At 45.2% G+C, this 16,036-nt stretch overlaps 1 protein-coding gene across 4 annotated transcripts in view; it reads right to left on the bottom strand.

Moving 5' to 3' along the window:
• SENP6 (SUMO specific peptidase 6) overlaps positions 1-16,036 on the bottom strand; it is an 84,793-nt gene that overhangs the window by 12,298 nt on the left and 56,459 nt on the right. For all 4 annotated transcript variants that reach the window (XM_044289048.1, XM_044289050.1, XM_044289049.1 and 1 more), the window contains 6 exons: positions 14,955-15,061; positions 13,136-13,252; positions 12,055-12,174; positions 11,269-11,361; positions 3,420-3,847; positions 933-1,033 (listed from right to left, as the gene is read on the bottom strand). In XM_044289048.1, the coding sequence (XP_044144983.1) occupies positions 933-1,033; positions 3,420-3,847; positions 11,269-11,361; positions 12,055-12,174; positions 13,136-13,252; positions 14,955-15,061 (966 nt within the window). The remainder of the gene's footprint in view (positions 1-932; positions 1,034-3,419; positions 3,848-11,268; positions 11,362-12,054; positions 12,175-13,135; positions 13,253-14,954; positions 15,062-16,036) is intronic.

Below are 16,036 nucleotides of genomic sequence, written 5' to 3'. Positions count from 1 at the left end.
TGCGGTGCGGAACAACGGAAAGAAACACCACAGAAGCACTCCGTAGTGCTTCTGGTGTTCCGCGACTCCGTTTCGCATGTCCGGAATTGCGGACACATTCAAGTGAATGGGTCCGCATCCGTGATGGATGGTGCACACGGCCGGCGGCCGTGGATTGCCGACCCACCGTTTGCAGGCTCCAATATGGCCACGCCCGCCCAACTGCTGTGTGCAGGAGGCCTTAAAAGGGAACCTGTCACAGGAATTTTGGGTATAGAGCTGAGGACATGGGTTGCTAGATGGCCGCTAGCACATCCGCAATACCCAGCCCCCATAGCTCTGTGTGCTTTTATTGTGTAAAAAAAAAAAAAAAGATTTGACACACATGCAAATTAACCTGAGATGAGTCCTGTACGTGAGATGAGTCGGGGACAGGACTCCTCTCAGGTTAATTTGGATATGGATCAAATCGGTTTTTTTTTTACCCAATAAAAGCACACAGAGCTATGGGGACTGGGTATTGCGGATGTGCTAGCGGCCATCTAGCAACCCATGTCCTCAGCTCTATACCCAAAATCCCAGTGACAGGTTCCCTTTAAATACAAGGAATAAAAGACAGCATACCCACCTAAAAAACAGCACAAAAACATAAGAAACAAAAGGACAAATCCACCCACTACAAACTGAAGAGGAATATAAAGATTACATGAGGTAAAGGCACACCGACATAACTTTATCTAAAAGCCCATAAGCTCAAGTGTCCAATGACAATGTTCCCAGGATAGCTATGAAGCAAATGAACACCAATTTAAATAAGAACCAAAATGGCTGCACAATGTTCTTATAGCGAAAGGTAACATGAGGAGTAAATCTGTGCAGGCCTGAGATGTTACTCCTATTTACGGCCAGATGAAGAAATAACAGTAAGATGTGCCAGAGAAGGTCATTCCTACCAGATTGTCCTGATCATCAGAAAAATCGATGAATTCCTCTTCACCTTTCTTCTGGTCATCTGGAGAGTCGCTATAGCTCATCTGTATTCTGTACAAGCCATCTAGGTGGGATAAGAGAAAGCGGCACATTTTATTAGTGCTTACATTACAATGCCCCCAGAAACCACTGTGATGGCTGGAGAAGTGAAAAGACACTGCTTCCAAAGAGGTCACGGTCATCTCCGTACATTAGTATTCCCTCTCTTATGGACCCACAAAGGTTCTGAGTGTATGGTAATCTATACCGAGACTCCTAATGGCAGCTGATCCCTGCAATTTCAGATGATACTCAAATGCATAAGGAGGACTGCCAACTCTTCCCTGAAAGCACGTGTCCGAGGAGATAAGGATCAGGCTGTTGGATTTCCTTTTATTCTTGGGGAGTTAAGCAGCTACTAGAGGCTTAACTCCCCCCTCGCCCTGTATGTGTATGGAGGGGTCGGGAGGGACAGCTGTCGGCCGAGTGAGTGTTTGATCATCAGCAATCTAATAGGAATGATCAGGTTTAGTTTTCAAACCTATAAATATACATCACGTAATGTGAATGAATATTACAATTGGGGCCTATTGAGATTGAAGTGTGGAAATGTTCTTTAAAACCGTACTCACAGTAGCCCCCACAAGTGCCAGTGCTGGACATAATGCAGCATGCTACATATCTGGAAAAATGCCGCCTATGGCAGTCAGGTGATGGTACTGTCAGAAGCAAAGCGACTTGGCTCAGTCAAGCCCAAAATCTATTCTTTCAAAAATGTAAGATCCAATAACATGCAGCAAATATTGAACGACATCTACTGATCACCTCCCTTTCTCTGGTATTTAAATGACTGGTGAAATGTTCTACAATGACATCGCCTCTGTGAGACTACAACTCCCAGCATGCATGGCTGTTTGTCTAAGTTGCAGTTTCTGAACAGTTGGGAGTGTCGGAGGTTGCTGATCCCTGAATTAGAACATGCCCAGTCTGTACAGGCCTGGAAATAACGCCCTCTGCTGGTTATCTGATATAGTTACACTTTATGCCAACACTACCTGGCAGAGGAGTTATTTCCATGCCGATGCCAATCTCTAAACTACAGGAGCCCTGTGCCCTGCTGAGCCACTTTGGCTTAGGGCACCACCCAGACCGCCGTATGCTGTCTGCAGAAATGCAGATCTGTATTTTTGTGGATAAGATGCAGAACTATTTTCTATGGGGTCCTTTTCTTCCATTCTATGACTCCACAAAACAAATAAAGCATGTCCTATACTTGTTAAGGAAATGCTGAACTGTCCGCAAAAAATGGCTGCACATTTTTGCGGACAGCGAACGGCCGTCTGAATGAGCCCTTAAAGGGCTTCTGTCACCCCACTAAAGTGATTTTTTTTTTTTGGGCTGGTGAAATTAGTTATATTGCGATATATCACAATATAATTGTGTTACTTACTTTGATCCAGCAGTTTCTTCAAAAAACGAAGTTTTATCATATGTAAATTCGGTCTCTAACAGCAAGTAGGGCGGCTACTTGCTGCTAGCTGCATGCAGAAATCCGCCCCCTCGTCGTGTTGATTGACAGGGCCAGCCGGGATCTCCTCCTCCGGCCAGCCCTGTCGGCATTTCAAAAATCGCGCGCCTCTGTTGATTCGGCGCAGGCGCTCTGAGATGAGGAGGCTCGTCTCCTCAGCACTCCCTCAGTGCGCCTGCGCCGATGACATCACCGAAATAGAAGACGTCATCGGCGCAGGCGCACTGAGGGAGTGCTGAGGAGACGAGCCTCCTCATCTCAGAGCGCCTGCGCCGAATCAACAGAGGCGCGCGATTTTTGAAATGCCGACAGGGCTGGCCGGAGGAGGAGATCCCGGCTGGCCCTGTCAATCAACACGACGAGAGGGCGGATTTCTGCTGCAGCTAGCAGCAAGTAGCCGCCCTACTTGCTGGTAGAGACCGAATTTACATATGATAAAACTTCGTTTTTTGAAGAAACTGCTGGATCAAAGTAAGTAACACAATTATATTGTCATATATCGCAATATAACTAATTTCACCAGCCCAAAAAAAAAAAATCACTTTAGTGGGGTGACAGAAGCCCTTTAATCTGGAGATTTCTGGATTACACTGAAAGGGTTCCCACTGAAATGCAGGAAAGGCACTGTGCATGCCACATCAGAGAATAATAAAACGGGTTTGGTAAAAGATGGCTTAAAGAGCGTGTCACCAGGAACATCCCTGTGTAACCAAGCCCAGCGCTAAAAGTCCTGCTTACCAGACTACAATGGGGCTTTGGTTTGTTGACACAAGAAGTGTCTGGATAGATGCCCAAATCTATCACACAGTGTAATATTTAAGACAGTAATATAATAAATCAATGCAAATGTTTCGCTGGGTACATGCTCAAAAAGAAAGAAAAAAAGAAAGAAAGCGTATTTATCCAGGAGGTGTTTAGGGATTTACCTGCAATAAATACTCACCAACATGCTTTAATGGAGTTTTACATTCGTCTGCTATGCCATTGACGTTTTTAGCAGAAGAGTCCGTTTGTGGAAATGGAGATTTCAGAGAGGCATCAGACTCTTTAGGTCCTTGATCATTCTTTCTGAGGCTGTGCCTTCCTACACAATGGCTTTGTCTGTTCCCCGGGCTGTCACTATCGTCCGTCCCAGAGCTTGTGTCACCTGAAGCAGGAGTTTGTTTTTTACTGGCCATTTTCTTAGGTGGTGACTTAGAAGAACCACCTTGTAAACAGGTTTGTGGGTCACCAGAAGGAGCAGAGGTGCGAGTTTCCTCAGTCTGTGCAATGCCTGCGGATGGACTACTAGTCTCTTGGTAGTACCGGTTAGGACAATACACTGGTTCTTCTAGGCCAGGAAAACAAATGACAGCCAAAAACCAATGAGCACTGCAAGAGAAAAAGAAATCATGATATAGATCGTTTAACCCCCCCAAAAATGTTATTTTTTTCTGCTAAAATCACTCAGTGTGTATTCAGCAACAGATAATCTAGACTACAAGATAAACCAGAGAGGAGAAAGGTAGGAAACCACAGGTAATTGGAATCACTTCCACAAGCAAGGATGCAATACTTGTAGTACATTATATAAAAAAAACAGCTATTAAGCAGTTTAAGGACTGATTCAGACGAGTGAGCGTCAACTTGTCTGTGCCATGGCTGGGGAGATAAAAAACAAAAGGCAATTTTTAACCCCTGGAGGACAAGGCAATTTTCCTTTTTGCACTTTAATTTTTTAATCCCTGCCATAACTTTTTTATTTTTCGTTTGTGCGTGGGACAAGTTGTACTTTCTAATGGTACCATTTAATATTGCACAAGATGTAGAAAAAAAATTTGGTGAGAAAAAAAATACAAATAGGGTGAAAGTTGAAAAAAAAAATGCAATTCCATTACAGTTTTATGGGTTTTGTTTTTACACCGTTCCTTATGCAGTAAACTGATTGGTTACCTTGAAGAGGACCTTTCACCGATTATGACACTGTGAACTAAGAATACAGACATGGAGAGCGGCGCCCGGGGATCTCGCAGCACTTACTATTATCCCTGGGCGCCGCTCCGTTCTCCTGCTATGCCCTCCGGTATCTCCGCTCACCAAGTTATAGTAGGCGGAGATTTCAGTCACTAAGTTATGGTAGGCGGAGTCTGCCCTTGTTCTGCTGTAGCGCTGGCCAATCGCAGCGCAGAGCTCACAGCCTGGGAGGTTATTATCTCCCAGGCTGTGAGCTCTGCGCTGCGATTGGCCAGCGCTACAGCAGAACAAGGGCAGACTCCGCCTACCATAACTTAAAGACTGAAATCTCCGCCTACTATAACTTGGTGAGCGGAGATACCGGCGGGCATAGCGGGAGAACGGAGCAGCGCCCAGGGATAATAGTAAGTGCAGTGAGATCCCCGGGCGCCGCTCTACATGTCTGTATACTTAGTTCACAGTGTAATAATCAGTGAAAGGTCCTCTTTAATTCTCCAGGTCAGTACAATTACAGCAATACATCAGCATTATTTTTTTTGCATTTTAATACTTAGAAAGAAATAAAAACCTTGAAAATAGCGCCCCCAATAAAATTTTCCTTGTTATGTCCATAGAACTGTGTGATGGCTAGTGTTGAGCGAATCCAAACTGCAAAGTTCGGGTCCGTGCAGTAAAAGTTCAGGTTCGGTGATTTAATAAAGCTTGTTGAAAGGCTGCAGGGCCACCAATCAACAAGTTTTTAAGCTGTGGGCACTTAGAAGCCATCACAGCCATGCCTAGTAATGGCATGGCTGTGATTGGCCGGTGCATCATGTGACCCAGCCTCTATACAAGGTGGATCACGTGTAGCACCGCCCATCAGCTCTGCAGTAGTGCAGGGACAGGAAGCAGGCAGCTGAAGTAAGGGAGTGTTAGGAATCTCATCTGGCTATTTGTTTTGTGGGTGACCTATAATGATTTTTTGTGGGTGCAATACTCCAGCTTTGCACCCGACACAGAAATATAATAATTAATCTGGCTGTAAATTCTGTGGCTGACCTATAGCGATTTTTGGGTGGGTGCAATGCACCTTCTTTGTACACAAAAATATAATAGTTAATCTGTCTGGTAGATCGGTGGGAGACATATACCCATTTTTGGTGTGAGGTACACCTGAACTGCATCCGTGACAGGGAAATTAATATAGTTAATCCGTCTGCTAGATCGGTGGGTGACATATACCCATTTTTGGTGTAAGGTACACCTGAACTGCATCCGTGACAGGGAAATTAATATAGTTAATCCGTCTGCTAGATCGGTGGGTGGCATATACCCATTTTTGGTGTGAGGTACACCTGAACTGCATCCGTGACAGGGAAAATAATAAAGTTAATCTGTCTGTTAGTTCAGTGGGTGACCTCAAAGAATGAGGAGAGCGTCAAATAAGGGACATGGCCCTGGTTGTGGTGCTGCTGGTGTTAGTGGAGCTCCTGTTGCAAGGAGAGGACATGGTCGATCTGCGCCAACTACATGCCCAAATGAAACACCTTTCTAAGGTGCACGTAGGCGACAGAACCTTCAGAGTTATTTTGTAGGCCCGAATACCGATGTACGAATGGTGAGGCCAGAACAAGTAGAGGCTGTTGTAGATTGGGTGGCTGACAGTGCCTCCAGTTCCTTCACATTGTCTCCCACCCAGTCCCCTGCTGAAAGATCAGAGTTGGCACATGCAGCCCATGGGCATCTGTCTTTTACCTCACCCCTGGCAAATCAGCCAAGCAGTCTGAGCCCCAATTCATGAAGCAGTCTTCTGCTTTTTGATGACTCTGCTGGCAGGGTTTCCAAGGGCTGTCCACATAGCTCCAGAAGTGGAAGATAATGAGTGCACTGATGCTCAACCACTTATGTTTCGGGATGAGTACAAGGGAAGACCACCGCAGCACGTCTCTGATGACGAAACACAGATGCCAACTGCTGCGGCTTTCTGCAGTGTCCAGACCGGCAGGGGTGAGAAATGTGGGTGGAAGATGATGTGAAGGATGATTAGGTCCTATACCCCACAAGGAATCAAGGTCATGCGAGTGACATGTACAGTTTGGAGGAAGAGGTGGTGGTCGCACAGAGGCACCAGTACAGCGAAAGAGGGAGCAGGGTGCAAAAGCAGAGTGGCCGTCCCCTAGCCAGTACGCCCGCTACTGCCCACTGCACCCAGGGACTGAGCACATCAAAGCCAGCTCCAAGGAGTTCCCTGGCGTGGCAGTTCTTCGGACAATGTGCTGACAAGACACGAGTGGTTTGTACGCTGTGCAATCAGAGCCTGAAGCGAGGCATAAATGTTCTAAACCTGAGCACCACCTGCATAACCAGGCATCTAAATGCAAAGCACGAGCTGCAGTGGATTACGCACCTTAAAAACCACGAAAGATCTCAGGCTCCTCATGCTCCCTCTTGTGTTGCGATCTCGGCCTCCCCCCCTGGAGTGACAGTGGCACCTGCCACCATGCAAACAGAGGATGTTGCAGCAATACCACCACCATCACTAAGCATCCCCACAATGTCCCATGGAAGCGTTCAGCTATCCATCCCCCAAACACTGGAGAGACAGAGGAAGTATCCCCTACCCACCCGCGATTCCTGGCCCTGAATGCCAGCATTTCAAAATTCCTGGCCTTTGAAATGCTGTCATTCCAGCTGGTGGAGACTTTTAAAAACCTTATGGCAGTGAATGTCCCACAGAACATGGTTCCCAGCCGCCACTACTTTTCCAGGCGAGCCATCCCTGCCATGCACAACCAAGTGGCGGACAAAATCTGCCTGCACCACCAATTTCAGCACAGCCAGGGGGAAAACGACAGCAGGCTGTTTTGAAACTCATCTGTTTTGGGGGGAAAAAAAACACACCGCACAGGAGCTGTGGACGCGCATGGAATAACAGACCGATGAGTGGTTGGTGCCACTGAGCCTCAAGCCCGGCCTGGTGGTGTGCAATAACTGGTGAAATCTCGTAGCAGCTCTGGGCCTAGCCGATTTGACGCACACATCCCTTGCCGGGTGCATGTGCTGACTTTGGTGTTGCAGAGGCTCCTGAAAAATTACCCCAATATGTCATAGCTGCTGCAGAAAGGGCGGGCCGTCTGTGCTCACTTTCGGCGTTCTCACCCTGCTGCTTGCTTGTCTGCGCTGCAGCGTAACTTCGCCCTTCCTGCTCACCGCCTCATATACGACGTACCCACAAAGTGGAACTCCACCTTGCACATGCTGGAGAGACTGTGCGAGCAGCAGCAGGCAATAATGGCGTTTCAGATGCAGCACGCACGGGTGAGTCGCTCTGCGGAACAACACCACTTAACCATCAACGATTGGGCCTCCATGCGGGATGTGTGTGCCATTCTGTGCTGTTTCGAGGAGTCCACCAACATAGCCAGAGCCGATGATGCCATCCTCAGCGTTGCTCTCTCACTTCTATGTCTTCTTGAAAAAACGTTTCGGGCAATGATGGAAGAGGATGTGGCACGGGAGGAAGAGGGATCATTTCCATGGTTATCAGGCCAGTCATTCACCAGTGGCTTGGAGGGTGGGTTCCTGCACCAACAGAGGCCAGGCACACAACTGTCCAGCCAGGACAAAGTTCTGAAGGAAGAAGAGGAGGAGGATGATGAGGAGGAAGAGGAACCATTTTCACAGCAGGGTGGCATCCAAAGCAGCTCATGGGCATTACTGGTGTGTGGCTGGGGGATACAGAGGACACACCTCCCACAGAGGACAGCTTGTCGTTGCCTCTGGGCAGCCTAGCACACATGAGCGACTACATGCTGCAGTGCCTGCGCAACCACCACCGAGTTGCCCACATTCTAACCAGTGCTGATTACTGGGTGGCCACCCTGCTGGATCCCCGCTACAAGGACAATGTGCTGTCCTTAATTCTGTCACTGGAGTGTGATCGGAAGATGCGCGAGTAGAAGCGCATGCTAGTAGACGCCCTGCCAATGGCATTCCCACCTGACAGCGGGGGCTCAGTGGAAGCACAAGGCGAAGGCAGAGGAGGAGGCAAGAAGTCGCCAACGCAGCTGGGGCACCGCTAGTACCTCAGAAGGGAGGGTTAGCATTGCCAAAATGTGGTAAAGCTTTGTCAGCAAGCCACAACAACAAGCACCACCAGATGATACAGAACATCTTAGCAGGAGGCAGCATTTCATGGTGGAACAGTACGTGTGCACATGCCTACACGTACTGACCGACGGGTCTGCCCCCTTCAACTTCTGGGTCTCCATATTGAGCACATGGCCTGAGCTTGCCCTTTACGCCTTGGAGGTGCTTGCCTGCCCTGGAGCCAGTGTATTGTCATAACGTGTGTTTAGCACAGCAGGAGGGGGTTATCAAAGACAAGCGCAGCCGCCTGTCCACAGCCAACGTAGACAAGCTCACGTTCATTAAAATGAATCAGGCATGGATCCCACAGGACTTGTCCATACCTTGTGATGAATAGACAAGTATACCGGCCGCACCCAGCCATTGTTATACTCCAGCGCACTTTCTATTTGCATTCTCTTTTCTATTTCCCAATGTTTTGGGGCCTTCACAAATTTATAAAAAAATAAATAAAGGAAAAACAAAAAACTTATTTTTATATTTTTTTTCTATTCTATGTTATTTTATGTCATTTCCCTATCCACATTTGTTTGCAGGCAATTGTCCCGCTCTTACCCCCATTTTGCTTCCTTTTGCAGCCCTCTAACCCTTACTATGACTATTTTACAGCCATTTTAGTGCACCAAAGTTTGGGTCCCCATTGACTTCAATGGGGTCTGGGTTTGATTTCGGGTCCCGAACCCGAATTTAGACTCGAAGTTTGGCCGAACCCGAACATCCACTGGTCCGCTCATCCCTAGTGATGGCTCATTTTTGGCAGGGCGATCTGTAGTTTTTATTGATACCATTTTAGAGTGTGTGTACCGATACCATTTTACACAAAGTGTGTATCACTTATTAATATTATTAGGGGGGTGAAGTTACGAAAGCAGTGAATTGGCCATTTTTTTTCTTACAAATATTTTAAGTCCCCTTAGGGGACTTGAACATGCGATTATTAGATTGCTTGTCTGACAGACTACAATGAATTACTATTGCAACCTATGGGACATTTAATATATGGAGCCCTGATACCACAGAGGGCTCCATAGGAACTATTGCTACAGTACTACTATTGGTAGAGTAGGATCCTGCATAGGGACTGAGGCTACCACAAGAGATCATCAGCCACATGGGGGAGCTGTTCAGGCCCTGTAGCGCAGTGCCCCCGGGAAAAGCCGCTTCAGATGTCATTGTCACAAAAGACAACGGCATCTCTCTTAAATGTCTGTGATCGGCATTGGCGCCAAGCACAGACATTAGACCAGAGTGCCTGCTGTTTCAAACATTTTTTTAAGAATGGGCTTCCACTGTACTTGTATCACAGATGTCCTCAAGGAATTAAAAGGAAAATGTCACCTTGACACTGCAAATTAATCTGTACACAATATTAAAGAGCAGGAAGAGCTGAGCAGATTGAGCTATAGTTTTTTGGGGAAAAGAATCTGTAAAACATGTTTTTCATTTATTTAAATTGCTGCTCATTCTGGTCTTTGAAGACAAGGAGTCGGTCCTATCAGTGATGACAGCCTTCCCTCTATGACTGTGTACACAGAGATAGCTGTCAGTCACTGACTGAAGACAAGGAGGAGGTCCTATCAGTGACTGACAGCCTTCCATCTATGACTGTGTATACAGAGATAGCTGTCAGTCACTGACTGAAGACAAGGAGTCAGTCCTATCAGTGACTGACAGCCTTCCCTCGATGACTGTGTATACAGAGATAGCTGTCAGTCACTGACTGAAGACAAGGAGTCGGTCCTATCAGTGACTGACAGCCTTCCATCTATGACTGTGTATACAGAGATAGCTGTCAGTCACTGACTGAAGAGAAGGAGTCGGTCCTATCAGTGATGACAGCCTTCCCTCTATGACTGTGTATACAGAGATAGCTGTCAGTCACTGACTGAAGACAAGGAGACGGTCCTATCAGTGACTGACAGCCTTCCCTCTATGGCTGTGTATACAGAGACAGCTGTCAGTCACTGACTGAAGACAAGGATGCTGTCCTATCAGTGACTGACAGCCTTCCCTCTATGACTGTGTATACAGAGATAGCTGTCAATCACTGACTGAAGACAAGGAGACGGTCCTATCAGTGACTGACAGCCTTCCCTCTATGACTGTGTATACAGAGATAGCTGTCAGTCACTGACTGAAGACAAGGAGTCGGTCCTATCAGTGACTGACAGCCTTCCCTCTATGGCTGTGTATACAGAGATAGCTGTCAGTCACTGATAGGACCGCCTCCTGGACTTCTAAGCTCAGAATAAGCAGGAATTTATATGAATAAAGTTTTAGCTAATATCTTTTCCCACAAAACTGTATATCAAACTGCTCAGTTCTTCCGGCTCTATAATATGCTGCCTTCAGCTCAGACACCATGTTCAATGTGACAGTTTCCCTTTAAACAGACCACACACTGCTGGTGTCCTGTACAGTCCACTCTTCTCACTTGTCCATACATCAAATGGGCGTATTTGCTGGGAAAAAAATCAATCTGATCTCCATGGTGCATGCTGTGATATTCTCTGCACAGACGAATGGTTTGTGTGGAAAGTGCCACATGTGACTTGCCCATCGGCTATAATGGGTCAGTGTTCAGCCCGAGCACTGTCTATACAGCATACGGACGTGAACATCAGGTACCTGAATGATCATCATATGGTTTTCACGTTGAAAATTACCAAAGTAAAAGCAGTAGTGTATAGAGCTTTTCAAAATTTACATACGCTTCATTAAGTGGAACAAATATGAAGTCTTTCTGAAAGATATCCACATGTCTGGTCCATGTTTTTACTCTTCCATGCCTCCTCTGTTGTAACCTAAGAAAGAAGGACATTACTATCGGCACAGTGATTGAAAAGTATAATGGACACAAGTCTATGAACAGCTCCACGATTATGTACTAGAACAGTCTAGTCCATATGCTGCATTTGGGAAAATTACTTGATATTGATTCACACAGTAAGCAGGGAGATTATCAACCACCCCTTCCGGCACCCCATAAGGGGGGGGGGGGGGGGGGGGATTTATCAAGTCCTGCACCCCAGAATTCTGACTAAGTCACTCTTTTGCATAAAAAGTAGAGTAACATTTCAAGACATATTTAAAAATGCAACTTATCAAACATCTTGTGATGTTTGAGAAATCTGGTGCAAATAATTGCAATGCAGATTCAAGAAAAATGGAGTTGTAACGGCTGCCCATTCATATGAATATTACAACTCCCCTGTACGGGAACGTTGTAGGCAGCGGCCATTCCAGATATGGATATATACACATACATGCATGTCATAAATAACAACCAGGCCTAGGTAAATCAGGACAGCAGTCAGTGGATGCCATCATTTAAACATTACTTTAGTCACACATGCAATGATTCCACTCCCAATGCAGATTCTACTGTATTTACTAGTAGCGGTAAAATACATTGCATGCAATTATTAATTACCCAATGTTAGAATGAAATATGTACTAGGCTGTAAAATACTGCTACCATATCACTGTCAGCTTACGTTAAGTTTGCAGTATCCTGGAGATTCCTCCTCTCTCTCTGATTGAGACGCTTATAGAAAAATGAACTAAAAATATGGATTTTGTCAGCCTTTTCTCGAAGTTTCTCAAGGACTAAATACCTAGATGATAAGAAAACAGAAATGTTTAGGAGACCATTTATTCCACCACACAATCCTGTTAAAGGGAATCTGTCACCCCGAGTTTGGACTACTATCTACAGTAAAACATGCGTACTACAGCATATAAGGAGTCCAGATCACTATTTCTTATGTTCCTACCGTCTTCCGTTCCCCCACTGTCAGCGCTCAGAGCTGTTGTCGGGGCTGCTGTGCATGCGCACACGAGCCCTCGCCATTATGTTAGAACAGCACAGCAGTCCGGATTGTGTATTTCACTGCAGATTTGAGCATGGACAGCGGGGGAACTGGAGGGAGAAGGAAAATAAAAGATAGTGAGTGGGACTCTTTATCTGCAGTACAAAGGTATTACGGTAGATAATAATGCAAAATCAGGGCGACAGATTCCCTTTAAATATGCTGCAGACAGCATGCCTTGAATACCTCTATTTCTGAGATACTGGCAAGTGCATAAAATATAGAAGAATGCATACTGCCTCAACTAGACAGGTAAGGGAAATCTATCTCCTTGTCCGTACACAATAAAAGGCACATACTAGTGTATGGATCTATAAGTTAAAAATGAAAGGGATTGTCTCACCTCATACATTGGTGCCATATTGCTAGGATATTCCAGCAATGTCAGATAGGTGCAGGTACCACCTCTGTGACCCACAACTATCTCTAGAACTGAGGCCCCAAAGTGAAAGAAGCATACAAGTACAGCTTGTGACATCTGTCTACAGCGACATGTGAATATATAAGGTTATCACTGCAGAACTGGCAAGCTTGAGACTGAATACATGAGAATAGGTTATTTCTTCATTTTTCACCATTTCCTACATTTACCAAAATATTTGTAATTTGTAAAATGATATAAACTGGTTTTTTTTTCCCACTAAAAGGTAATAGTGTATGTTCTTGAATGACAAGGTTCCCTCCATTCAATTCTATGGGAGCTTACTTTAAATAGAAATCAATAATAACGTCATTTAAAAATTCTCCTTCATTTAAGCAATGGAGGTCTTCATTAGTGACGGAGATCCCGCCTTTTGCAGGAGGTGGAGGATAAACAATCAATCTAAAAGAAAAGAAATCAGTTAACATTTGTACAAAAACAGGCAAATAAATAGTCCAAAAATATATAGGCTAGGACAGGCATAAGAAAGTGTTTATATTACTAGTGCACATGGGCTGGTAACACATGCATGCAGCTAGTAATAATCAGCACTGATGTCCGAAAGTTTCATAAGAAAAACTCATGTCTACACGCAGGTCCTCTGACCTCCGAACCAGCACTGCGCTCCGAATAGGATGGAGGATCCCGTCTATCAGCGGCCTCCATTCACTCATACTGGAGACAAGCATGGAAACTGGCGCATGCGCAGGCTGTCCTCAGTGAGTGGAGGTTGCTGATGTTACCAGCGCATGTGCACCTGGTAATATAAACTGGCCAACCAGTTTAAATAGCTAGTAATCAAAAAGATATCTCCGCTATACAACATTCACAGGCGATAAGGTGTTTATCTGAACTGGACGTGCTTGAAATAAGGTTGACTATAGAAGATTAGGAATATCACATTGGCTGTCATGTCCTAATGAAAACGCGGGGAATGCAAATCCAAAAAGTTATAAAAAATAAGCTTCAGAGTCAGAAGAGTCTTGGAACAGCACAGGCAGAAAGCAGATTTGGGATGATTTTCTTGAGTGTCATTTTCTAAATCCAAAATTGAATCCTAAACAGAGGAAATACGGGGAAGGTTGATATCCTTATTCTTGGATCTAACCCCATTTCTGTTAGTCTATCTACCATCAGCAAATTCTACCTCACAGGACAACTCAGTTTAAGAGGCCACGGTCTTTAGTCTTTCAGAGATGGAACAAGGTAAAAACGTACCTAAAGTGGTTAATTAGCAGATGTAACCCAAATTACGGCTTTTTAGCTTGTATGGCTGAAATACAATCTTGGAAATGCTGGTCTCCCTCTTTGCTTCAGCTCAGGGGGTAGATGGCATAACTTAAATAACCTGTTGTATCTACCTTCTTACACAGGTGAATAGAAACATGACTGAAAAACCACAAGGTCACAATTTCAACCCAAGCTCACAGCCTATTGGGCGTTCTACAGGCACAATTTGTTGTCTTCTAACATATGGTACTGGAGCACCAAGTCACCATCACTCACTGACCAGATAAAGCACGGACCATCTCTAGGGACAGGTTTTGGACGGGGTCGCCCTTTTAAGGACAGGTGCCCTGTGGTGAGGCTGCTCTGACTATCTAGGCTAGGGCCACCACAGGGGCTCATTTAGGGGCGAATAGGTGTTGTCTAACTACCCCGACAACGAATGGTTATCATAGCCCACGAAAGAAATGATCCGTCTCTAATTGGACCCGGGCTGCCATATCAAGGGACCTGTCGCCAGAGTGGTAGGACCACGGTTTATTTATCTCAGTGCCGCCGTGCACTGTGTGTTCCTATTCACTGTGATTCTTTTTTACCGATATCTTGGTTTATCTAAGGGTAATTTATTTTAGATAATTAATTAAAAGTTACATTTTAATAACTACAATTGATCACTCTTAATATTGACCCTTATACATTGGTGATCCATATTTGAGCATTAGATCTATATCTACTCTGCTTTTTTGACGGACCATCTCTAGTTAGGGACACCCCCTTTCTATACCAAATACAATACTTTGGCAATGTACAATTCCATATCCCTGAAAATGTTCTTTAAAACGTCTTCAACACCGCTAATAATCTTCTTGAAACCTACTTTTCAATAGGGCCCACAAAGACATTGTGCGTGTCACCTTCTTCATCGTCACAGAACTGCAATTGGCCTGTGGGATTCCGCAGTTTCATTCGAGTTTCTGATGTAACCTGCATGAAAAGCAAAAGAAAAAAAATGTAATAAAAATTGGGACTAGACTCTCTTCTGGCCAAATAGAAGTACACTTACAAAAATGTGTTCATTTTACAGACTTTTATCCCCCTAATTTAATACACCTGGCTTCTGCTTCAGGTTAGACACCAAGTGAAGTATTCAGCTACCAAATTTTGTGTTCCAAATGCTCAACATAGGGGTGGGCAATTAATCAGAAAATAATCTAATTAGAAAAAAAGCCTGACTCCTGGCTCCCACTATGTCCGCCTCCTTCCTGAGGTAAAACAGTCAATTTATTGTGATTTTTTTTTTTGGGCCATAGCTCAACACATAAAACTCTGAGACCTGCTCCTGTCTCAAGAACAGGGTCCCATTTCACACCACCAGGAACGGAGAGGCGGCTGCACTGAAAATAGCCAGCACCATAAATGTCCAGATGGGAATATCCCTTTAAAGGACAGACAGGATATTCACCAATGATCTAATGACTGCATTCTAGACCAGGGGGTAGGCAACCTCCGGCATGCCAGCTGTTGTGAAACTACAACTCCCAGGATGCATACCTCCTCTACTCTTCTTACAACTCTCATAAAAATAAATGGTGACTGCTGGGAATTGTAGTTTCACAACAGCTGGGGTGCCGATCCTTGGGCTAGACAAATATCTACTGTGTCTGCAAACAGTTTTAAAGACAGTCATTTCTCTGTATAAAACATTACAGCTAAATCAGAGGATATAAGTTTACAAAAAGCTGTCACTGAATAAGGGTCCATTCACACGTCCGTGGTTTATTGCGGATCTGCAATACACCCGGCCAGCACCCCCATAGAACTGCCTATTCTTGTCTGCAATTGTGAACAAGAATAGGACACATTCTCTTTTTTTTTTTCAGGGCCGAAGCCCGGAAGTCCGGGGCCGCGCTCCGGAGCTGCGGATGCGGAGAGCACATAGTGTGCTCTCCGCATCCCGTC

The sequence above is a fragment of the Bufo gargarizans genome, chromosome 4 (genome assembly GCF_014858855.1).
Source record: "Bufo gargarizans isolate SCDJY-AF-19 chromosome 4, ASM1485885v1, whole genome shotgun sequence".
NCBI classification, from domain to species: domain Eukaryota; kingdom Metazoa; phylum Chordata; class Amphibia; order Anura; family Bufonidae; genus Bufo; species Bufo gargarizans.
The sequence above is the reverse complement of the archived record's forward strand: the minus strand, read 5'-3'. Positions and strand labels throughout refer to the sequence as shown.